The sequence below is a fragment of the Protopterus annectens genome, chromosome 1.part1, assembly GCF_019279795.1.
Source record: "Protopterus annectens isolate FY-2018-M chromosome 1.part1, PAN1.0, whole genome shotgun sequence".
NCBI lineage: Eukaryota > Metazoa > Chordata > Ceratodontiformes > Protopteridae > Protopterus > Protopterus annectens.
The window spans coordinates 1,747,975,032-1,747,999,814 of record NC_056726.1 but is presented as its reverse complement, the minus strand read 5'-3'; the positions used below and the strand labels follow the sequence as shown (position 1 = coordinate 1,747,999,814).

Genomic DNA, 24,783 nt, shown 5'->3' with positions numbered 1-24,783 from the left:
ATGCCATCTGGCGTGGCAGACTGACACCCTTTCTTCTCCATTTGAAGTGGATGTTTCTTTATGCTTTCCCTTCTCTTCCTTTATTTCCAAGAGTCCTGCAGAACATTCAGCTGAACTCCCAAAAATCTTGCTAGTGATTCCCCTTTGGCCGAGACAGCACTGGTTCCCCCTCTTAAGACATCTAGCCAGGGGCAATCACAAGTTTCGTCACTGGCTGGATCTCCACACAGAGGACAAGGGGTCTCTCACCCATCCTCAGTTGTCCACTCTGTAAATGACACTGCGGGTGATAGGGTTTGGAACCCTTTCAGGCACCCCTTTTCTGAGGATGTGCTCAGGATTTTACAGGAGGCAAGGAAACAATCAGAAAAACCTATACATCCAAATGGGAAAAAAATTTGGTCTGCTGCCATGCTCTTAACTAGGATCCTTTCTCAGTGGGGGTTCCTCTGGTCCTCTTTTATTTGGTGTGAGTTGCTCCATTCTGGCCCAGCCTATTCTTCTGTGAAGGCCCATTTGTCAGTCATTTCTGCTAGTCTGCCCTTGAATCCTCTTTTGACTTCTCATTTCTTACAGGCATCCTGCATATTACGCCTCCAAGAAAACCTATTCCTCCTCCTTGGGACCTTAATCTGTTTTTGAAAAACTGACTCAGACTCCTTTTAGCCTGGAGATTCTGCTTCTTTGCAACACTAACTGGAAGACAGTTTTGTTGCTGGCTCTTACATATGCTCAGAGGGTTTCTGAGCTCCACGCCCTTATGGCTATTCCTCTTTTTTTGCTTTTTCACAGATACAGGGTGTCCTGTCATACTAATCCTTTTATCATCAAGGTAGTAAATGATATGTCCTTGAATCAGTTGGTACAACTCCCTTCCATTTTCTCTTTTCAGTTTGCTAGTGAGAGGCTCCTGCATACCTTGGATTTGCACAGACAGTGCAGGTACAATTTGGATAAAACAGACTATAAAGCAAGTGTGATCAGGTTTTTGTTTCGTTTCAACCCAGGACATTGGGTTACACTGCTTCTAGGCAACCATCTCCTCATTGATATTTAAGGCCATTTCCTTTTGTTATTCTTTTCATATAAAATCTGTTTGCTTTTGTTAGAGTTCATTCACCTAGGGCTGTTGCCTCTTCTGGTGCCTTCTTCAACGGGTTGGACACCAGTTCCATCCTTGAAGCTGCTACTTGGTCTTCCATCCATCCCTTTACTAAGCACTACAAGTTGGATATGGCTTCTACAGCCAGAACAGGTTTTGCTGAAACCATTTTATGTGTTTGCTGAGGGATTTTCTCAGTCTTTGATCTCCCATTCTGTTTCTTGAGCTTTTTTTTCCTCTCTTCTATTTTGAATACTGCAACAGTGCTAAAAAAGGACAAAGTATAGTTGTGTAAAATTTACCATGACAGTAGATGCCCTTCTCTTCACTGCTGAAGTATTCGCTCCCCCCTCCCTCCAGCCCCATCTTATTTGTTCTGTATTTTTTGTAGTTGTGGCCAGTTTGGAGTTGAAGTTTGCTTTGGAGGATTTCACTAGTGCTCTTATTTGCTTGTTCAGGCTAAGGAGAGATTGCTTGCAATTAGGCACCTGCTCCTTCTTGGTCCTGGACAGCAATTTTTTTTCCATTTATTATAGAGTTTATTTACTGCAAATGACCACCTTCCTTGAGGAGAAGGATTTTGTCCTGTTGGGTATTCCTGATTTCATGTAGCTATACAAATGCTCATATAGTACTTTGGCGTAGGTTTGGACATTTGTGCCAGTTCATATGGAGGGGGAGGGGGCTGTGAAGGTGTTTATACCTTCCCTCAGGAGATTGCAATCAGCTCTGGAGAAGTTTTTTGTTTGACCCTTGCTGGGGGTGGTTGGATCTTACAAGGGAGGATGACACTGTAGGGATGCTGCAGTGGTTACTCATATTGATTAATACCAACTCCAAGATATTTCAATCTCTTGTGGGAGTGTCAACCAATTAGTCCAAGGCATTTGCATTGAAGAAAAAAAGGAATCTCTGCGCTTGTGTGTTTTTGCATTAGTTCTTCCAATCTATGGTTGGATAGTTCAAGTCGCCAAGGATCAGGGTAAAGGGCTGAATCCTGATAGATTCGAAGGGGTCCAGATAGGTGGAGTGGGCATTTTGAGTAAACGTTGGGGGCTTGCAGCTAGCTAGGATTTGAATTGGAGTCTGGTCAATGATTAACTGCACCTGGAGTGTCTCATGTGCGTCATACTGTTTGAGCAGTCTGCAGGTCTGTATGTTTTTTATATATATTGCAACTCCACCTCCGTTTGCTTTGCTGCCCACAGTCTGGGGTCTGAATGTAGGACAGGATGACAGTAAGCTGGTATGGCTGGGGTGCTCTCTGCAGCTTTGAACCAGGTTTCTGTGACTGCACAAAAGTCAGCATCTTCCAGGGTTAAGAATGCTTGCAATGAGTGGAGTTTCATGTTTAGACTCCTAGTGTTTAGCTCATGACCTTTAATTTGCATTTTGATGAAATTTTCATGTTGGGTAGTTTTGACCTCATGGCATTGCTTAAAAAAGGCACTATGGGGGAGGCAAGAGCCTTTGCCAGAAACCTGAAGCCCAGGGGAGACAGATGCAGGCCATCTCCAACAAAGCATCGTGGTTTGTCAATCGTGTCTTCCCAGGCTGTCAGATACTGGATCCCCTTGAAATGCAGCCAGAAACTAAGCCACCTGTCAGTTAATGTCAATCATTTTCTGTTTCTAATGAGGCCATCATTCTGGCTGACTGCAGAATGCTGCTTAAGGCTAGGAACATACCTACCTGGAACACATTCAGCAAGCGCCATCATGTCTCTCTTCATATAGTCCAAGTAGGTAGGTCTTAAGTTATTCACGCCAACATGGACTATGACAGTCATTAATACTACCTGTTGTTGAGAGACTTGAGTGCGTGGGTGATATGGTGGATTCTGACACCTGACAAACTAACAGTGACTTTCTCCATATCCAGCCTGGAGACAGGCGCAACTGTGAGTCTCACAATGGACTCTCCTATGACTAACATGTTGGGTTTAGGTCTTAGTGACTGTCAGACACAGGTGTGTGGATTATGTGTGGTGTGGTGGGCAGTGGAGTTCACATGTGTTTTTTGCCTCCGAGGTCTCTTTTGTTTGGGTACATTTTTGTTGAAGACCTCTGCATTTGTCGGTGTGTGTTGTGTAGGTGTGGGTAGTGTTTGAGGTGTGGTGTTTGTGTAGACCACCTTCTCATTGCCAAATATACTGGCTTTATAGTCTGTTTTATCCAAATTGTACCTGCACTGTCTGTGCACATCCAAGGTATGCAGGACCCTCTCATTAGCAAACTGAGAAGGGAAAATGGAAGGGAGTTGTACCAACTGATTCAAGGACATGTCATTTACTACCTTGGGGATAAAAGGATTAGTATGACAGGACAGCCTGTATCTGTAGAAAACCAAAAAAGGAGGAATAGCCATAAGGGCGTGGAGCTCAGAAACCCTCCGAGCATAAGTAAGAGCCAGCAACAAAACAGCCTTCCAATTACAGTGTTGCAAAGAAGCAGAATCTACAGGCTTAAAAGGAGTCTGAGTCAGGGAGACAGCACCGATTCTAGGTTCTTAATGTAACTGCATCTCTCACAAATTGTGTTCCCAGGTGGTGGTAATAGAGGGTTGTCTGTGTACATGAGGCTGTTGCTACACCGTCTCAGGATGCCCATATTAACTAGTCTGGCAGGAAAAAACATAGGAAATTGTCCATCCATATTTATCAGAATATGAGGGAGAGAGGCCAAAGAGAGTTAAGAGGGTAAAGGGTGGAAGGTCTAAGAGTAGTATTACTAGGTGATCACACAAGTGCTACTAAGGGAAAATTTGTAGCTGGACTACCTCACAAAGGGTTAAAAACAGTGCAGCTGTGGTGCGTGACATGTAAACAAGCCCCAAACAACTCAAATGTGGGGTTTAAATACCACAAAAAAATCAAAGATTCCAGTAACACAGCTACATTATCATCTAATGAGGCAGCTACTGGGTGGTACAGGAAGCTCTGCTCAACAACTTACACTCTATTATGTAACAGGAGTCAAATATATGTACAAATAATAAAAACAAACTGCTTTCATTCACACAAATCCAAACATGAATACTGCACGCTGAGTCCTCCTCTACATATATGTGCGACATGAAACCAAGCATTCATACCTTTCTCCAAATGTACACACACACACACACACACACACAAACACACTTGTTTACCTGGGTGTGGATTTCTTCATTAATGGAACGTTTCACTTCATGCTTTTTTTTGACAGCCAGTAAGTCCACCAGAGGTCGAATGGTCATACCCTGAGATATAAATGTTAATGTTAGAAGGAATTCAGAAATGACAAAAATATTCACAAATGATCAGGGAGTCTGGCGAGTCCAGCCTCAGTAACTAAAATACAAACCATGATGAATTTAAACATGAGAGAGAGGAAAGCAGAAATCAAACGTCTACAATGCATTTTCAGATTTGGAGGAGCAGGAGGCAAACTATGTTGGCCTTCCCATCACCTGAGTGGAGCTTTGGTGCAATCAATAAAATCTTTACTGTATCATCAATGACAGTAGTACACTGTCCCACCAACAGGGTTTGCTGTATACATAACTATACAAAAGGGTCTCGACAGCAGATCTTCTTCTTCTTCTTTCAGTTTTTGCTAGTTAGGGGTCACCACAGCGGATCACCTATCCGCTCATGATTGGAAGTGAGTTTTACGGTGTCGAGTTGCCAACCTTCCACAGAAAGCACACACGTGCATACACTTATGCCTAGGGCCAATTTAGAGTACCCAATCCACCTACAGCATGTCTTTGGGATGTGGGAAGAAACAGGAGCACACGGAGGAAACCCACGCGACCACAGGGAGGACATGCAGACTCCGCACAGAAGGCACCCCAGCTGAGAATCAAACCAGAGAACCTCTTGCTGTGAGGCGGCAATGCTACCCGCTGCACCACCGCAGCTGCCCATACAAGCATAAAAATATTGCACACTGAGTGAAATAAACAACACGTGCATGTAAATGAACATAAACAACATTCCAACCTCTCCAAACAATAACGAACATTAATGGTGGCAAGGGATAAAAAAATATTGTAAGTACTCACCATAACTCTGCACCTGCGTTGTCTTTTTTCATCCCTCATCAACTGATGGGTCTCGGATCAGTCCCTGGCCACTTGACAGACTTCAGGCTCCGCAGCTCAAGCTCTTCCTCTTGCTCATAAGTCCCCATTTACTCCCGAGATACCTCAGATCGAGTTTGCCTTCTATTTAATCACAATGGAAAATGGAAAAAATCCCAATAGTAGTCTCTAAGTTAAAAAAACAGAGAAGGTGGAAAAGTGGGAAACGGGAAAAATCAGAGGAGAACTCTGGACCACACAGAGCAGAAACTAATCAAAAATATACCTCAGGTCAAAATAGGATTCAGACAAAATAAAAGGGGGGGGGGGAATGGGGGGCGGGAAGCCATGGAAGGATGAAAACAGACACAGATGCAGAGTTATGCAGAGTAGCTACCTATAATATTTGATGCTCTCTGTTTTGTTATTCCCGAGCTAGAGAAATTTTGGGTGATCCTTGAGGAACAATATTCTGGAGTACTGCTGAGCCAAAAGCTGCCCTATTTTTTCATAATATATCCAATTTGTTATGCGCTATAAAGGTTTGAGCATTGGACCATGTAGCAGCTGCACAAATGTCATCAATACATGCTTTAGAGCAAAAAGTGGATGATGTGACAAAAGACTTGGAGTGTGCTTTAGGATTTCTGGGTAATGACAGGCCTTTGTTCCTACAAATAAAGGTAATGCAATCAGCCATCTGGCTAGAGTCACTTTTGTCACTGCTGTGCCTAACGTGGCTTAGGAAAAGGATACAAAAATATGTACTGATTTCCTTAGGGATTTAGTTCTGTGAATGTGAAATCTGGGCTGTGTATGAGCATCCAATAAATGGAGCATGTATTCTTCCTTGCTGGAAAATTTAGAAAGAAGACTGGGTAGGTTAACTGACTGGCTGAGTTTCGTTTCTGACACCATTTCAGGTAGAAAGGAGGAATTAGTCCAAAGCATACCTCTCAACCATACCAAATTACTAGTTTTTTACCAAGTTTTGGGGTGCAAATAATGGGGTGCCATGATTCCAGAGTGGCACCCCTAATTTCTGAATTCCCGGCTCTTATTTTAAAAATTTATTTCCTGGATTTTTTTGAGCTTTCGTCATCACGTGTGTGATGACGTCAGCTCCGTGAAACGGCCTGCCAGCCTGTCGGAATTGAGCTTCAGCTCAATGTGCATACATTTCCGGCTGTGGCAAGGTTCCCTTGCAGGAATACAGAAGAAGCCGAGAAGCTGCGGTTTCATTTGAATTGCTGTAGGGTCATTTTTGCTGCTGGAAGAACAGAAGAAACCGAGAAGCCGCAGTTTCATTTAAATTTCTGTAGGGCCGTTTTTGCTGCTGGAAGAAGCCGTTTTCACTAGAGATGAGATGTGAAGGCTGTTTTTGATGTTGGAAGATATGCTGCAGGGCCGCCACTATGGAAGAGATACTCTACGTCATCATGACAAAGTAGGAACTGGAAGGGGTGTGTGAGTGGTCCTAAATACTCTGAACAGTTACTTATTTTAGTAGAATGCCTGTTGCTACATTACTTTCCTTAAAAACAAGAAAAAGTTGTGATCTGAGCTGGTTTACTTTAAATGTTGTAAAAGGCCCTGAAAATACTGTCCATTCCTTAACAGCTGTTACTGCTAGCCAAGCAGCTGTAACTGAAAGCATGCTTATGAATGCAGCTACATGAACCTTTTAACTACTTGGACTGTAGAATCTGTTTATTGACACTGTTATTAGTAAACTTGCTAAATGTTTTATTGAAGTAGAAGGGAAAGAGATGCGAAGATTATCAGCCTTAGGGAGCATTCCTACATTAGTTAGATTACAGGATGTTTGTAAGCATAAAATTAGTTAACAAAAATTGACAGTCTGTGTACATGGAGAGAAAATGGAGTACCTTGCACCATAGGTATAAATGAACTCTTTTAAGCAGTGTTATGCCCATTAGCTCTAGTGCTATATTAACAAAAGATGTGATAATTAACCAAGATTTACCCCAATTCAAATAACTGTGAAAGGCATGGGAAGAAAAGTTCAACTGGACATATTGTAAGAAATACATAGCCCCAGTAAATAAAAGCATTTATGACTAGAAAGCACAAAAGGAATTAGAAGTTATGTACTTACCATAACGTTCCATCTGAGTAGGTGTATTCATTTGTCTGCAACCTGTGGGTATGGATCCGATATCGGATCCGAACCGGCATGGTTTATCCAGCTATGGATCTGAGCTCCTAGCTCCTCCCCTCACCCATAATGCCCTGCTCTCCCTACATGACCTCAGATCGAGTTTGCCCTGTATCAAATACCCTTATAAAGGGTAACACACTCTATGCAGGAAACTGACAAGGCCAGGGGGATAGGAGGGCGGGATGGTTGCAGACAAATGAATACACCTACTCAGATGGAACATAACTTCTAAATCTGAAGTAGGAGATTCATTTGTCAGCAACCTGTGGGACAGAGTCCCCAGCTACCTGAATCTTGGGAGGCCGTCATGGAAGGATATTCCGGAGCACCGCGGAGCCAAAGGATGCTCTACCTCTAGACGTGATATCCAGCTTGTAATGAGAAATAAAGGTATGAGATGAAGCCCAAGTGGCTGCTGAACAAATGTCATCCAGAGGTATCCTAGCCTTAAAGGCTGCTGAGGTAGAAATGGACCGGGTTGAATGAGCATGAACTACATCCGGTGCGGGCCTCCCAGAAGCTTGGTAAGCTAATAAAAAACACTGGGAAATCCATCGTAACAAGGAGACTTTTGAAATTGGTTTACCCAGATTAAATTTGGCAAAGGAAACGAACAACTGATCGGATTGCCTGTGACCAGCTGTCCTGTTAAGATAAAAACAAAGCTGTCTGTTAACATCCAATGAATGCAGCTTGTATTCGCCTTTGTTCTGATAATCAGGAAAGAAAACGGGGAGGTTGATGGACTGATTAATGTTTGCTTCCGAAGCTACCTTAGGGAGGAAAGAGGGATTGATCCTGAGGTACACCCAGTCCGGATGGAAGATCAAGTAAGGCGGCTTTATGGAAAGGGCTTGAAGTTCCGAAACTCTTTTGGCTGAAGTAATGGCTACCAAAAATGCAGTCTTAAGAGATAAGAATTTTAGATCTACAGTGGCCGCAGGCTCGAAGGGGGGAGCGGTCAAGGCCTGAAGAACCAAAGAAAGATCCCATGGTTTGACTGTGGGTCTAAGCAGAAAGGTGCCTTTTAGGAAGATTTTACATAACTTGGCAGACATAAGAGGTCCAGAGTCATGACCAACATGATAATGAGAGATGGCTGCAAGCTGTACTTTAACCGTGGAACTACTGGCGCCATCATTAAAAAGAGTGGTAAGGAAATCTAGGACCACGGGAAGGAGTACCGTGAAGGGATCTAGACCTTGCCGCTCCGCCCAGATGGAGAATTGCTTCCATTTACTGCGGTAAGTTTTTCTGGTAGAGGGTTTGTGCGCCGCTACCAGGATAGCCTTAACGGGAGATGAAATACCGGGAGTCCTAATTAGGAGTGGAACTGGAGCAGCCAAGCAGTTAGCTTCAGGTTGTCCAGGTTTGGAGATGGTAGGTTCGATGGGTGTGATATCAGATCCGGGATGGGATCTAGAATCCAAGGTGGATTCACTGAGTGAGACCTTAGGTAAGGGAACCAGATCTGCCGAGGCCAGAATGTGGCTATGAGGATCATTCTGCACCCCAACCGAGAGGCTTTCTGAAGAACCTGGAGCATCAGAGGAAGAGGGGTATGCGACAGAAGACCGGGAGGCCAAGCATGCACCAGAGTCCTCGGGAATCCCTGGAGGAGGGATTAGAGCGAAAAACTGTCGCACTTGGTGTTTAAGGGAGAAGCAAAGAGATCGCCCCACCATGCGAAGATACGTTTCGCTACTTGAGCATTGAGAGACCACTGCAGTGCGGGAGAGAATGGTGCGACTGAGTTTGTCCGCAAGGATGTTGGACCGACCGGAATATGCGTTGCGATAAGAAAGCGGTTGGTGGAGCTCGCCCATTCCCACACTCTCATGGCTTCCCGACAAAGGGTAAGACCTGGTTCCCCTGATTTGTCGATGTACCAGACCACTGACATGTTGTCCGATTGAATCGCAATTGTTCCCAGGGGAAGAAAGGCCTGCAGTGCTTGCAACGCCAAGAGCACGGCCCTCATCTCCAGAACACTGATATGCAGGGAGGTCTCTGAGTCGTTCCACGTGCCTTGGACCGTCCGTCCCACAAAGTGCCCCACCCGAGGCGGGATGCGTCCGTGGTCACTGTGGCAAGGGGGGGGGGATGCACAAAAGGGGCGGCCTCCTAGGAGATCCTCTGAATGGAGCCACCACAAAAGAGATCGCTTGCAAGCCTTGCTGACTGCAACGGGATGATGCAGGGGAAGAGAAAGGTAAGACCATTGTACTTGAAGTGTCCACTGAAGTACCCGCATGTTCAAGCGGGAGAAGAGAAATCGCTGCCGCCATGGACCCTAGTGCCCTCAGGACCAATTCCGCTGGAAATGAGCTGGAGTGGAGGATGGCCTGCACCTGGAGACGAAGATTCCGAATTCTGTTGGTTGTGAGGAAGGCTCTTAACTTCCTTGTGTCTAATCTGGCACCTATGAAATTTATCAGCTGAGTAGGGGCCAGGTTGAACTTTGCTACGTTTATTGTGATACCTAGCCAGGGAGCCAGTCGTCCAGGTACGGAAAGACCTGCACCCCTTGAAGCCTCAGGTGGGCCGCAACCACTGATAGTACTTTGGTGAACACCCTGGGGGCAGTGGTGAGACCAAAGGGAAGGACCCTGAACTGGTAGTGACTGGTTCCCAGCCGGAAGCGAAGAAACCTCCTGGACCGTCTGTCCATTAGTATGTGGTAGTACGCATCCTTGAGGTCTATGGAGCACATCCAGTGATTTTCTCCCAGAAGGGGGAGGATAGATTGTAAAGTGACCATCCAGAACTTCTCCTTGGGAACTGCCAGGTTTAATAGGGACAGATCTAAAATGGGTCTTAGGTCCCCCGTCTTTTTTGGCACTAAAAAGAACCTGGAGTAGAACCCTGATCCGATCTGGTCTGGGGGGATGGGCTGGATGGCCCTTTTTCTCAGCAGATAGCCAATTTCTGCTAAAGCAGCCTCCTCCTGATCGGGTGGAACGTCAGGGAGGGATTTTGGTTTCGGGACACGAAGAAAGGGAATTTTGTATCCTCTGGATATGATACGGAGGACCCAGCGGTCTGTTGTTATGGACTCCCATGCCGCTAGGTGCTCCGAAAAACATCCCCCGACTGCCTCCAGAGTGGAGCAGTCGGGCAACCCCTCAGGGTTGCCTCAGAGAAAGGTTCTCTGAACCCGAAATTCCTGGCAGCCCCTCTGCCCCTGGGGCGGCGTCCGCCCTGTCCTCCTCTGCCACGGAAGGACTGGTTGTCCGGAGCAGGTTGGGATTGCTGCGACTTCCGGAACCACATCTTCTTCTGGCCCTTTTGGTTTCTAGAGTAGGACCTCTGGGGCACAGAGAAGCGGACTCCGATGGCAAACAGCGTCTTCCCGTCCTTCTCGCTCTGGACCAAGGTGTCGCGAACCGTTTTGCCAAAGAGGGCAGAACCTTCAAAGGGGGCATTCTCGAAGGACGCCTTGAAGGGCTCCGTGAAATCGCAATAGTGGAGCCAGGCCTGACGTCTCGTGACTAGGCCTACTCCTGCAGCTCTAGCGGCTCCCTCAGTAGCATGGGAAAGCAAGAGGTATTTGAGAGTGGCCATACGGGTGGAGTGCAAAACTTTGTCCTCCTCTGACATGGACTCTGGGGGGGGATGCAGCGTATTCTTTAATATGATCGCGCTGCATCCTAATAACATGTGCCAGATAGTTGAGCGCCCTCACTGAGAAGGTCGCTGAACTAAACATTCGCTTCCCCAAGCGGTCCATCATCAGAGACTCCTTGCTCGGAGGATGGACTGAGGGACTCTCCGTTCCCTCTTGGTGGCTGCTGCCGTCAACATGGCATCTACCGGAGGACCCTTACTCCAGTGGGCACGGTCAGCAGGGGGGCTGAGGATCCTGTCAGGCCTTTTGGGAATTGGCTCCACGGTGTCCGGTTCCTTCCATGCCCTGGTGGTAATGAGGTCCACCAGGGGTCGGACACCCAAGAGGTAGAATGCCTCCAAGAACACGGACTGAAAACTTTGGGGCAGACCACCCACCTCTTATAAGCATTTCCATGATGTCTCCAAAGGAGACATCCTCGGGGTGATCTTGGGAGCCTTCCCTTCCTCCAAGTCCGTGTCTTCAGTTAAAGACTCGGAGGAATCTATGTGCCTCCTTTACATCGTGTTGCAGGTGCCTCCTCGGGCTGTCCGAGGAACCCTGCAGTGTCTAGTTCCACTGGAACTGCTTGGGGCATCGAAACGGGCTGTCCCAGTGGCCGGGTGATGGAAGCCTGACCCAGAGCAGATGGAGTGCGGGGCCGAGCGAAGCAAGTGCCGGGGTCCGGATGCCCTCAACAGAGCCCTCTCCACTACATCAAAAGCTCAACCAAAGGATCCGATAGTCGGCTCCTCGGATCCAAGGAGTGGATATCCGAGGGCCCAGTCGCGCCCGACACGGGCACACTGAGTCCTCGGATCGCCAAGGCTCCGAGGTCAGATCCGACACTCGAGGGCAGGGTCGGATCCGGTAGTCAGTACTGCGAGCCGACCCACCCCGGTGAACCCGGGTAGCGGGTCGGAGAAGGAGCAATGGGCTTGCATCTGCATCTGGGCCTGGATGAACCTTATCATCCGGTCCAGATCGGTGTCTGAAAGACTATAAGTGGACCACCGAAGAGGCTACCGAGGTAGGCCTCGAGTACCGCGATAGCCTCAAGGAGGTCGGGTCTCCTCCTCCTCAGGTCCCAGTGAAAAGGTCGGGACCGGAGCTGAGGAGTAGGAGAACCAGTAGCTAGAGAGGCCGGAGGAGAAGCCCGCGGGCAGAGACGGAGGTCTTGGCACACCGCTTGTGGTGCTTCTCTCCGGTCCTTCTTCCTAGCTTCCCTGTCCTCCAACCCGTAGAGTTTGAGTCCCGGAGGAGGAGTGGGAGCAGGAAGGCATCGCAGGTGTAACTACCAACGGGCGGAGGGGAAAAAGTCCCGCCAAGACCAGCGGGTTGAACCCTGCACAGATTGAACATCCAGAAGTGAGGTGTTCAACCCCAAATTGACGAAACTACATCAGCAGGGGACAGCTTAGGGCTTCTGACATTCTTTTTTTTCTTTTTTTATTTTTTTTTTTTTTTAACAGAAAAAAATTAAAAGCTAACAGGTTAACAAAGTTAACAACTCGGTCGCACTACAGGCCCCAAAGACCACGCACACACAACTGGAGGGAATTATACAAAAATTTTAGAAAATTAACCAAAAACAGTTTAAAAGGATGGGGAATCTAACACTTTCACACAAATATACTACTTAAAGATCGAGAAAAACCCTTATTAAATAACAAAATTCCACTTAGCTGTAGGAGCTCAAAGATCAAGCTGTCACCATGAACGTGGCAAACTAGATCTGAGGTCATGTAGGGAGAGCAGGGCATTATGGGTGAGGGGAGGAGCTCGGATCCATAGCTGGATAAACCATGCCAGTTCGGATCCGATATCAGATCCATACCCACAGGTTGCTGACAAATGAATCTCCTACTTCAGATCTAAGGTTTGGCTCTGTATGGAAGGGTTAGATAAATCTGATACAGAGTCCTTCCTACAGTTTTGTTAAAAGTAATAAAACAAGTCAATATGGAGACTAATAAGGAAAATCGACTAGCTAAGAATACTGTAAATAAAGCAGGTGTAGAAACTGAGGAAGAGCTACATAAACCTTATACAAAATTATTTACTAATTTATTATTTATTAATTGATGTTTGATTACCGGGAAAGTACAACTGGATAGGTGCACATTTTCAGCAGAAACCCAGGGAGAAAAATTCCAAAGTATTACAAAACATGTTAAGAACAATAATTTTACATTCTTTAAATATAAGACAAGAACATCTACAGTTTAAATAATTATACCAAATTAGACATAGTAAGAAAAAAAGAAGTTATGTACTCACCATAACATTCCATCTGAGTAGTTGTACTTCATTTGTCTTCAACCTGTGGGAATACGGATCCGTATCGGATTCAAGACGGCAAAGATTACTGGCATCAGCTCCGAGCTCCATACTTCTCCCCTTACCCATAATACGCCTCCATTGCCTTCCATCCCCAGATCGAGTTTGCTGAACTTATACTTAGAACCAGACATGATTACATACTTGTGACCTATACTGCAGCCCGTAGGCTGAACATGCACCAAGGTCCGGGGGAAGGAGGGAGGGATGGCTGAAGACAAATTAAGTACAATTACTCAGATGGAACGTTATGGTGAGTACACAACTTCTTTATCTGAAGTAGTTTATTTCATTTGGTCTTCAACCTGTATGACAGAGTCCCCCAGCTACTAACCTCCTGGGAGACCCTCATGGAAGGATATTTTGGAGTACCGCGGAGCCAAAGGATGCTCTCCTTCTAGATGTCAGATTCAATTTGTAATGAGAAATAAACGTACGAGATGAGGACCAGGTAGCTGCAGAGCAAATGTCATCCAAAGACTCCCTAGACCAAAAAGCTGCAGACGTAGCCATTGACCTAGTGGAATGAGCTTTAACCTGACCTGGAGGAGACATGCCTTTGTCCTTATAAACCTGCAGGATGCATGAAGAAATCCATCTAGCTATAGTGACCTTGGAAATAGGTTTGCCCAAAAAGGGTCTATAGAATGAAACAAACAATTGATCAGATTTACGAAAATTTTTTGTCCTGTGTAAATAGAATCGTAACGGTCTATGAAAATCCAACGTGTAGTTTGTATTCCATCCTGTTGGTAAAACTGGGAAAGAACACAGGCAAATTTGTAGTCTGATTGATACTGACTGGTGATGCCACCTTAGGAAGAAAAGATAAGTTGGTTTGAAGGGAAACTATCTTTATGAAAAATCATGTACAGGAATTCTATGGACAAGGCCTGTAATTCCAAAACCCTTCTAGCAGAGGTAATACCGACCAGAAAAGCTGTTTTCCATGACAGAAATTTTAGATCTGCAGTTGCAGCAGGCTCGAAAGTCGGGGCAACCAGAGCTTGGAGAACCATAGTAAGGTCTCACAGGTGACAGGATCTCTGACCAGGGGGTGTAGCAAAAAAGTGCCTTTAATAAAGGCTTTACACAGTCTAGAAGATGCCAAGGATGCAGAATTCTTACCCACATGAAAATGAGAAATGGTAGCCAACTGAACTTTGACAGTAGAAGAACTAGCACCATGCTGGAAAGTCAAGAATGGTGGAAATAGGAGCCGTGAAAGTTTCTAAACTCCTCTGAGAGGCCCAGAAAGAAAAATGTTTCCACTTGCTGCAATAAACCTTTCTGGTTGAAGACTTATGAGCAGCCACCAAAATAGACTTAACTGAGGAGGAAAGTCCGGGAGTCCTAGCAATCATGGGAACTGGAGCAGCCAAGCCGCAAGCTTCAGGTTGTCCAGACCCAAATGAGGCATCCCCGGTGGGTGTGAGATCAGATCCAGAATGGGATCTAGGATCCAAGGTGGAGCCAGAAGGTGAAACCAAAGGAAGGGAAACCAAACCTGGTGAGGCCAGAATGGGGCAATGAGGATCACCTTGCTCCCCAGTCGACAAGCTTTCTGCAGAAACCTCGGGATGAGAGGAATTGGCAGATAAGCATACAGAAGACCGGGAGGCCAAGCATGAACTAGAGTGTCGGACGGGGGGTTCAGAGCAGAAAACCTGCTGCACTTCGCATTGGAAGAAGATATGAACAGACTAAAGCAAGGTTGACCCCACTCACTGAAAATCAGTTCCACTACTGATAGATTCAGAGATCACTCGTAAGGCATCAGAATGGTCTGACTTAGTCTGTCCGCTAGAATGTGGGACCGTCCCAGAATGTGCGTTGTGATGAGAAAGCGACCGGTGGAGATCGCCCATTCCCACACTCTAATGGCCTCGTGACAAAGGGAATAAGATCTGGTCCCTCCCTGTTTTTGATATACCAGAGTACTGACATGTTGCCTGATTGAATGGCAATCGTCCCTAGAGGAAGAAAGACATGAAGGGCCTACAACGTTAGAAGGACCGCCCTTCATCTCTAGGACAATGATACGCAAGCTGGTCTCTATGGGGGACCACAGGACTTGGACTGTCCTGCCTGAACAATGCCCTCCCCACCTGAGTTGGGAGGCATCCATGGTCACTGTGGTTTGGGCCGGGGCTGGAACAAAGGGTTGTCCCTCCAAAATGTCCAGAGAGCTCGTCCACCATATGAGGGATGACCAACACACTTGACTTAGGTGGATAGGACAGGTTAGTGGTAAATCCAACAGGGAACACTGAACCGCCAGAGTCCACTGAAGAATCCACATGTGTAGCCAAGCACATGCAAGAAGAGTTATGGTCACCACCATCATGCCTAGGGCCCTCAACACTGATTCCGCTGTCAGGAGGTGAGAACGGCAAATTAGGGAGACATGCATCCTGAGATTTTGAACACACTCTGAGGTCAGGAACACTTTGCACTGGAGTGTCTATCCTGGCATCAATGTAGTCTACCACCTGTACAGGCTCTAGTAGAGATTTGGATGTGTTGACTGTGATACCCAAACTCAGGGCAAGTGTCAGAAAGTAATCCCTGGTTTGGGAAAGTAGACGCCTGGTGGGAGCAGTGAGGAGCCAATCGTACAGGTACGGATAGATCTGAATCCCCTGAAGCCTCAGGTGAGCCGCTACAACCGCTATCACTTTGGTAAACACCCTGGGGTCTGTGGTGAGACCAAAGAGTAGGGCTCGAAATTCATAATGATTGGTCCCTAGCCAGAAGCGGAGGAACCTCCTGGTGCTTCTGTGCATTTTTATGAGATAGTATGCATCCTGGAGATCTAACGAGCACATCCAGTCGCTCTTGCAGGTACGGATGGCATGATGGACTGTAGTGTGACCATCCAGAACATTTCTTTGGCAACTGACAGGTTCTGAGTAGAGAGGTCCAGAATGGACCTTAAGTTCCCCATTTTCTTTGGCACCAAAAAAAGAACCTGGAGTAGAAACCCGATCCAGACTGATCTCAGGGGATGGTTTTGATAACTCATTTTCCTAGTAGCTTGGAAATATCCTGTGCTGCTGCCTCCTTCTACAAGGGTGGAACGTCCGGGAGGTGTTTTGGAGATATGGGGGTACCCACGAAGGGGATAGAATATCTTCTGGATATGATTAGAAGCACCCAGCTGTCCATTATGGTCTCCCATGCTGCTGGGTGCAAGGACAATCCCCCCCGACTGCCTCCAGAGTACAGCAGCCAGGCAACTCCTCAGGGTTGCTGCCCGGGTCTGTCCAAGAATGGTTCTCGAGACCCAAAGTTCTGCGGACCCCCTCGGCCTCTGGGCCAGCGTCCATTCTGTCCCCCTGTGCCTCTAGGGGAAGAAGAGCCCAGAGTGTCCCGGGAATACTGAGACTTCTGGAACAACATCTTCTTTTGCCCTCTCTGGTTCAGGAAAAGGACCTTTGAGGGTTAGAGAAGCAGATCCCGACGGCAGACAGTGTCTTCCAGTCGTTCTCACTCTGGACTAGTGTCTCCTTGGTGGTCTTACCGAAAAGAGTAGCGCCGTCATAAGGGGCATTGGCAAAGGACACCTTAAAGGGTTCAGTAAATTGGCACAACCTGAGCCAGGTCTTACGCCTCATGGACATGCTGGACCCAGCTGCCCTAACAGCGCCTTCCATAGCATGGGAGAGGAGTCACATGGAATTATTTGATACTGCTCTCAGAGTGGCCATTTTCTCGGAGAACGAAGCCTTGTCCTCCTGCGACATGGACATGGGTGGAGACTCCTCCAGCTCCTTCATTATGTTGTGCTTGAGTCTCGTGACATGGGCCAAGTAGGATAGCGCCCTTATCGAAAAGGTAGCTAAAGCATACACCCGCCTCCCTAGGCAGTCCATCGTCCGTGACTCTCGGGCAGGAGGGTGGACCAAGGAACTTTCCTGAGATATTTCTTTCTTCGTGGCTGCTGCTACCACCATGACGTCCACTGGGGAGCCCTTGTTCCAGGAAGGCCTGTCAACAGGGGGACTTAAAACCTTATTTGGGCGCTTGGGGATCGGCTCCACAGTATCTGGTTCCTTCCACACCAGCGAGGTGATCAAATCCACTAAAGGATCCATGGGAGGGGACACCCAAGAAGTAGATGGGCCCGTGCCGAAAGCCTCCAGAAACACAGACTCATCAGAGGAGGGCTTGGGGGCAGACCAACCTCCCCGCTGGTGCAGGATATCCATGATGCCTCCAAAGGCGACATCGTTGGGAGGCAATCTTCTAAATCTGGGTTGTTGGTTAGGGACTAGGGGGAGTCCAAGTGCCTCATCTTGCATGTATGCTTGCGAAGCACATCTCCAGTGGGGCTTTCCGGGGAGCACTCGCAAGCCATCTGTTCCTCTGGGAGAACTGTCTGGGGCTCTTCGGGCACAGCCTGTCCCTCTGGTAAGACAATAGGGACTGCAAATAGAGCTGAGTGGTTCTGGGCGGAGTCCAGGGGGGTGGTCAGGGGCCACAAACCGATGGAGAGGACCCGTTCTACCACATCAAATGCTGAAGGAGAGCGGACCTCCTGGGAAGCTAATAAGGAGGCTGGTCTCTCCAGGTCAGACACGAGAATTGGAGTTGAACCCAAAGTGGACGGAGCTCCAAGAGAGGGAACCTGGCCTGACAACGTCAAAGCCGATGGAAAAGGTTCCACTCCCTCAGATCTGACACCCAGGCTCCAGCTCCGAGAGCGGCTCGGATCCGAACTGGTCAGACCAGAGATGCTCCAAGCAGCTGTCGACGTCAAGGACGCAAGGACTGTCAGAGACAACCCCCTGACCAAGGCCAACCTCAGATCAGAGAACTCCGAAGACAAAGGTCGGATCGGGGCAAGAGAAATGGGTTAAAAAAGGGAAGCGAGCTTCCCCCTCCTGAGGAAGGCAAGGGCTGGCAAGACCCCCATCTGGATCTGTGTACGGATAAAGCGCCTCATCTTATCCAGATCCATGTCCAATAAAGAATGGGTCGACCGTGACGCAGCCATGGACTACGACCTGGCCAGTTGGGGAACCGAGGCCCGGGAATCAATGTGCCTCCTCCGGCTCCGGGGAGAACCTCGGAGACCGGAGTAGAGCGGAGTCACGGATCAGTGCAGACTTGCTCGGGGATGAGAGGTCCGAGGACCTCTTCCTCTTTTCCTTTGTCTTCGACTCTCTCTCTCATTCTCTACCTATCCTCTGCGTCGTTACCACAGGCTTAGATGCAGGACTTGGAGTCCCAGCCTGGGAGTGAAGTGGGAGAAGAAGTCACAGCAACCACTTTGAAGCCAAAGACGAGGAAGGAGGTTCAGTGGCAGGCAGAAGACCTCTGAGGGTCAACTTGGCCTTTCTATCCTTCAAAGCTCAGGGATTGAACCCCGCACAAATGGAGCATTCCACACTAAGGTGGGCCACACCTAAGCACAACACACACAGAATGTGGACATTCACTGGGGAGAGCTTATGGCCACACTCTGTGCAGATCTTAAAGATAAGCTTTTCAGTCATACTACAAAGAAAGAAGCCATATAAAAAAAGAAGGAACAGGCAAAAACTGTCTTTATTTAGACTAACTCACACCCCACTCATCACACTAGACTGACTAATGGGGGGAGGACCATCACAGACAAACGACTCTAAACTACAACTACAAACCTACACTCAACGCCAAAGCGATGGGAAGGGAGAAAAGGTACCTACACTAACCTGAAACGGCTAAAAGTAACAGAATTTTAGAAAAACTTACAATCAGAATCACCCTGCTAGCTGGAGCTCTAGAGACACAATGTTTTACAAATTGTGGCAACCGAGATCTGGGGATGGAAGGCAGTGGAGGTGTATTATGGGTAAGGGGGAGGAGTCTGGAGCTCAGAGCTGATGCTAGTAATCTTTGCCAGCTTAGATCTGATACGGATCCTATTTCCCACAGGTTGAAGGCCAAATGAAGAAAACTACTTCAGATCATTGGTTAAGAACAGATACAACTGACATGGCAATTAATCTATACAGAAAGTTTCACCAGTTTATACAAAAATTAAAGTGGGTAAGATGTAATAAAATCAGGAATTGCAACATGAAATCAGACAATAAAACAAGGTTATGGGATATTTATTAAGAAAGTCAGTTTTGTGTGTGTGTGTGTGTGTATAAAATGCCCCAGGTGAATATACCTGGTGGCTAGTGGAGGTACTCAGGCTTAAACCTTGTACCTTGGGTACAAGGTAACAAGAGCCTCAAGTCCCTACCCACCACCCCTTTTGAAAACTTTACAGAACATTACAGATTTATGCCTCATATTTTTCTTCCGTTCCTCATAAAATCTGTGGTTTTCTGGTCTGGATTTCAGTGAAGGATTGACTTCACTAAATAATGACAAACATTTGAATTTCAGACTTCATATTCTTCAGAAAATAAATGGTAACACAAAAAGTACAGTTTTGTACCTACCATAAATGTAGATGTTAGAGTGTATACCCTGCTGCAGTCATCACACTTGGGTTATCCTGCCATCAGGCGGTCCCCGCAGTCGTCCCGAATTCCAACGTCTTGGTCTGGCGTCGGTTGCTGTCGCTTCCTCCCTGACGTCAGAGTGCCAGGGGTATATGAGAGGCATCCGACGCCATTTTCTTCAGTTTTTCTTGCCCCAGATGTCAGGTGCCCCCCCCAAATGGTGGTCAGTAGATAGTACCGATAATAAAAAGTGTAGCATAAACAAAAAATCCCTCCAGCTATAAGCAAATACACCACAAAGGTTGTAACAGATTTTAAGGTATAGAAAGGTCTTAGGTCAGAGGGGATGGAGAGAGGGTAACCTGGACTGCAGTAGGGTATACACTCGAACATCTACATTTATGGTAGGTACAAAACTGTACTATGTTCGTGTTATCCTGCTGCAGTCATCACACTTGGGTAGAATCCCAAAGCTAAGGATGGAAGGATGAGTCAAACAGGGTTAGAGGAGGCTAGAAGGCCCTGCAAAACTGCAGTGGCGAAGCCAGCTCTAGTCTTAGAGTAAAGTGGTAAGTGGTAATGTTTGAAGGTGTGTACAGAACTCCAAGTTGCAGCTTCCAGAATATCCTTGGTTGGCACCCCCCTGAGGAAGGCTGTAGATGTAGCTGCTGCCCTGGTAGAGTGGGGCCTTATGCTAGCAGGAACTGGTTTTCCATGGTGGGTGTAGCAAAAACGTATGCAATGTCCTATCCATTTGGATGGCCTTTCCCTGTGATGCTGTAGCATAGGATACAAAAAGCTGGTCAGATTTTCTGAAAACCTTAGTTTTATCCAAGTAGTAACATAGCTGCCTGTGAATGTCCAAGGAATGTAGGAGTCTTTCTCCTTTGTTCTGTGGATTTGGATAGAATGTGGGTAAATGGATGGTTTGATTTAGAGCCACACTGGATACCACCTTAGGCATAAAGGAAGGGTTAGTTCGTAGAGAAACTCTGTCTTGATGAAAAATGAGGAAAGGCTCTACTGCCATTAGTGCCTGAAGCTCTGAAACTCTTCTTGCTGAAGTAATTGCTAGCAGCAGGGCAGTCTTCCATGATATAAACTGTAAGTCAGCTGAGAAAGCTGGCTCAAAAGGAGGTAGCGTAAGTTTTTCCAGAACAAAGTTGAGGTCCCAAGGTGTTGATGCTCTCCTGGGAGGCCTAATGTTTTTGGTCCCTCTGAGAAACTGCCTTAGGAGTGGATGTGAAAATAAGGGTAGATCCGTGTTGTAGTGAGCTGAAATAGCTAAGGCGTGGATTTTAATAGATGAAAAAGAAAGCCCTTTGTGTAACATCTCAGTTAAATATTGCAGAATCTGAAGTATGTCAGGCTGAAGGGTATTTTGGCCTTTAGCTTGGTTCCAGGCGCAAAACATTTTCCATTTGTCTGAGTAGGCTTTCCTGGTGCTGGGTCTCCTGGCCTCCAGAATAACATCCATAACAGCTTGTGAGAGAGGAGCTGGCTGGTTGCTTAGGTGATTTGCCATGCAGCCAAGTTTAAGGTTTTGAGCTGGCTGTGTAGAATCTGATTGTCTTGCTATGTGAGCAGATGGGTAATTTGTGGTAGAATCCATGGTGGGCCCTGGGCCATATTCCTTAATAGTGGGTACCAGTGCTGGCGTGGCCAGTCTGGGGCAATGAGTATCATTCGGGGTCTCTCCATCCTGACTTTCAGCAGCACCTTTGTGAGAAGGGGTAATGGAGGAAAGGCATATACTGTCAGCATTTTCCAACTGCATGAGAGTGCGCCCACTTTCCAAGCTTGATGGTGAAAAGTCCTTGTGCAAAATTTTGTTAGTTGATAGTTTTGAGGCTGGCAAACAGGTCTATGTCTGGGAGACCCCATTTTTGAATTATCATTGCAAATACTTGTGGATCCAGTTTCCACTCGTGGGGATCCATGATGTTTCTGCTTAGGTCGTCTGCCAATGTGTTCTTTCTTCCTGGCAGGAATTGAGCTTGTAATTGAACTTGGTAAGCCAGTGCTGTGTTCCACAAGGTCATTGCTTGCCTGCATAGAGGGTAGGAGTGTGTAACCACTTGCTTGTTTATGTACCACATTACTGTGGTGTTGTCTGTCCTTATGGTAAGCTGTCCTAGATGTAAGAGGTTCTAGAAGGCTGTCAGAGCATTTTGTACACCTAGCATTTATTTTTGAATGATGTGCAGATTCCTTTGATCTGCAGTCCATATGCCTTGAATGCACCGTCCTGCCATGTGTGCCCCCCGGGCATAGTCAGATGCATCTGTTGTCATAGTTTGCCTGGCTGGGGTAAGGTGAAAGGTTAACCCTTGTTGAGGTGACATGCCTGTGACCACCATAGAAACTTCTGTTGAAGGCAGGGAATGAGAGGTATCATTGTTTCCAAGCTGTGGCTGTGTTGAGTCCATACGCTTTTTAGGTACCATTGTAATTTCCTCATATGCAGTTTTGAAAATGGTATCAGTAATATGCAAGATGCCATGAAGCCAAGGCCTGCAGAATTTTTTTTGCAGGGATATGGGTCTTTGTTGCCATTGCTCTGAAGTATTGAGTTAATTGTAGTTGTTTGTCTGGCATCACATAAGCCATCTGGGCCGTTGTATTCAAGCTGGCACCCAGGAATGTCATATTTTGTGAGAGCACTAGTTTTGATTTCTTTTCGTTTACTGTGTACCCTAGGCAAATTAGAAGATGTTTTACAAAAGCCAGGTGTTGTAAGAGAATGCCCTTGCTTTCTGCTTGGATGAGGCAGTCGTCCAGGTATGGGTATATTTGAATTCCTCTTTGTCTGCAGTATACAATTACTGGTGCCAGGCATTTTGTGAAGACCCTGGGTGCAGTAGATAAGCCAAGGGGCAGTGCAGAGAATTGGTAATGGGTTGAACCTGCAATGAAACGGAGGTATCTTTTGCAATTTTGTCTGATAGGGACATGCAGGTATGCCTCCTTGAGGTCCAACATTACTAGCCAAGCTTTCTTGCCCAACATGGGAAGAAGCTGCTGTAGTGTTAGCATCTTGAATGTGGGTACTTGCAAGAAGGTGTTTAAAATTGAAAGGTCCAGAATGGGTCTCCAAGCACTGTCCTTTCTGGGGACTAGAAAGAGCCTTGAGTAAAATCCTTGGCCTTGCTCCTGTGTAGGTACCAGTTGAATGGCTCTCATGTCCATGAGAGCTGTAATTTGTTTTTGTGCCTCTGCCCATTGATTTTGTGGCAGGTTTGGCATTCCTTTTATCCTTGGCAAGGTGTAGAAATGGAATCTGTATCCTTGTGAGATAATGTCTAGGACCCATTTGTCCTTTGTGATGATGCGCCAGTTGTCTGCAAAAAGTGCTAATTTTCCTCCCAAGGGAGCTGCCAAGAGAGTTTTGCTTGGCAGTTTGAGGTTTAAGTCATTGTGTTTGCCTTCTAGTAGTTTGGGACCTGTCTTCTCCTCCCTTCTGTGTTGCAGTGCCACATTGGCGAGGTTTGTAAGAGATTTGTGCTTGTCCTCTGCCCTTTGGGCGCCTGTATCTACCCCTCTGTGGTCTGTCAGAAGCTGGAAAGGACCAATTTTTTGTTGGCCAATTTCTGTTGAAGCGTGGGGGTTGTACCTGTAAGAAATCTTTGACTGTCTGCACAGATTTTGCCTTATCCTCCATTTTCTTTAAAACCTCCTCTGCTTTAACCCCAAATAAGACATCCTGCTGTAAGGGTGCATCTAGTAATTTTGCTTTAACATGATCAGGCAGAGATTGTTCCTTTAACCAAGCATGCCTACGTATAACAGACCCAGTAACAGCTGCTCTAGAGGAAGCTTCCAAGGCATCAAAACCACATTGTAAAGTATGTTTGCCCACCTGTTCAGCTGCATGCAACAGATCCTGCATTTCCTTGAATTCAAACTGTTGAGGGTGCGTGCCCATCTTTTGTTTTATGTGAGACATTAGGAATTGCTGGTATTTAAGCATATGAAATTGACAATTTAGTGCTCTCATAGCTAGAGTAGTTGAGGTGTAAACCTTCTTCCCCCCATCTATCTAGTGCTCTGGAGTCCCTTTCAGAGGGTACAGGATTTTTAGCCATAGAAGCCTTAGCCCCTTTGGGACCCTGGGAGATTGTCTCTGGATCAGCAACAGGGCTTTTGTATAGGAATTTGTGCGAGTCAGGCACTCTATAGTATCTATCTTGTTTGGCTGGAGCAGGAGGCAGAGAATCTGGATTTAGACTAGATTCTAAGAAAACATCATCCACAATGTCCAAAACTGGGGGGATAGCAAGTGGTCTGTGCTGGGGGAGTAAAAGAAACTCCTGGAGCCTTTTGAGTCGAAGTAGTCCTGACCTTCCCAGTGGAAATGTTCCCTCATGGTATGTAAGGTTTCCCCAAAGGAATAATCTTCAGGGGGAGAAGCTGAGGGAATGGAGTCTTCAGCATCACAATCTTCATAAGGGGGAAAGGAGTAATCCTGTTCCTCAGAGGAGACTGAGGAAACAGACACTTGATCAGAGGAGGCATAATCCTCCTCCTGTCTAGGCCTTTTGTCGGGGTTGGGAACCCCTGATCAAAGAAATTAAATCTTCAGCCATTTTAAGCATCTGTTTCTTAGGCATAGGGCCTTGACCTGAAGACTGAAGTGAAGTCTTTTTTGGTTTTAGAGGAGTGCTTAGCATAAGATTTTATGGTGAGAGTAGTCTGTCTGAAGACACCTTCAGAAACCGAAGGCGTTTCTACAGCACCGGCTTCTCCTACTGCAATGTCGGTAGGGCCTAAAGAAAATGGCTGCGTCGGCCTAGAACTCTCTGCTGGAGAATCCGAAGCGGTCTGGGGATCCAATTCAGCAGCAGCCAGGGGCTGCGAAGGCGCCTCACTGAAAACAGGAGAACCGGCGACAGACTCAGCCGAGGGCTCGGAGTCTGGCTTGGATCTAGGCTGCCTTTCTTTATCTTTGCGTTTTTTATGCACGCCGGTTGCTCCAACGGCATAGTGCAATTAAATTTTCTACCGAAGTAGTGTCGTGCGAAATCAAAGCGTCGCTTTATAGTTCGCT

General features: G+C 46.7%; 1 protein-coding gene across 1 annotated transcript in view; it reads right to left on the bottom strand.

Moving 5' to 3' along the window:
• The window catches only part of SLC9A1 (solute carrier family 9 member A1), a 1,681,881-nt gene that overhangs the window by 671,889 nt on the left and 985,209 nt on the right, over nucleotides 1-24,783 (bottom strand). The window contains 2 exon segments of the mRNA XM_044084290.1: nucleotides 4,250-4,422; nucleotides 14,426-14,454. Of these exon segments, the coding sequence (XP_043940225.1) occupies nucleotides 4,250-4,422; nucleotides 14,426-14,454 (202 nt within the window).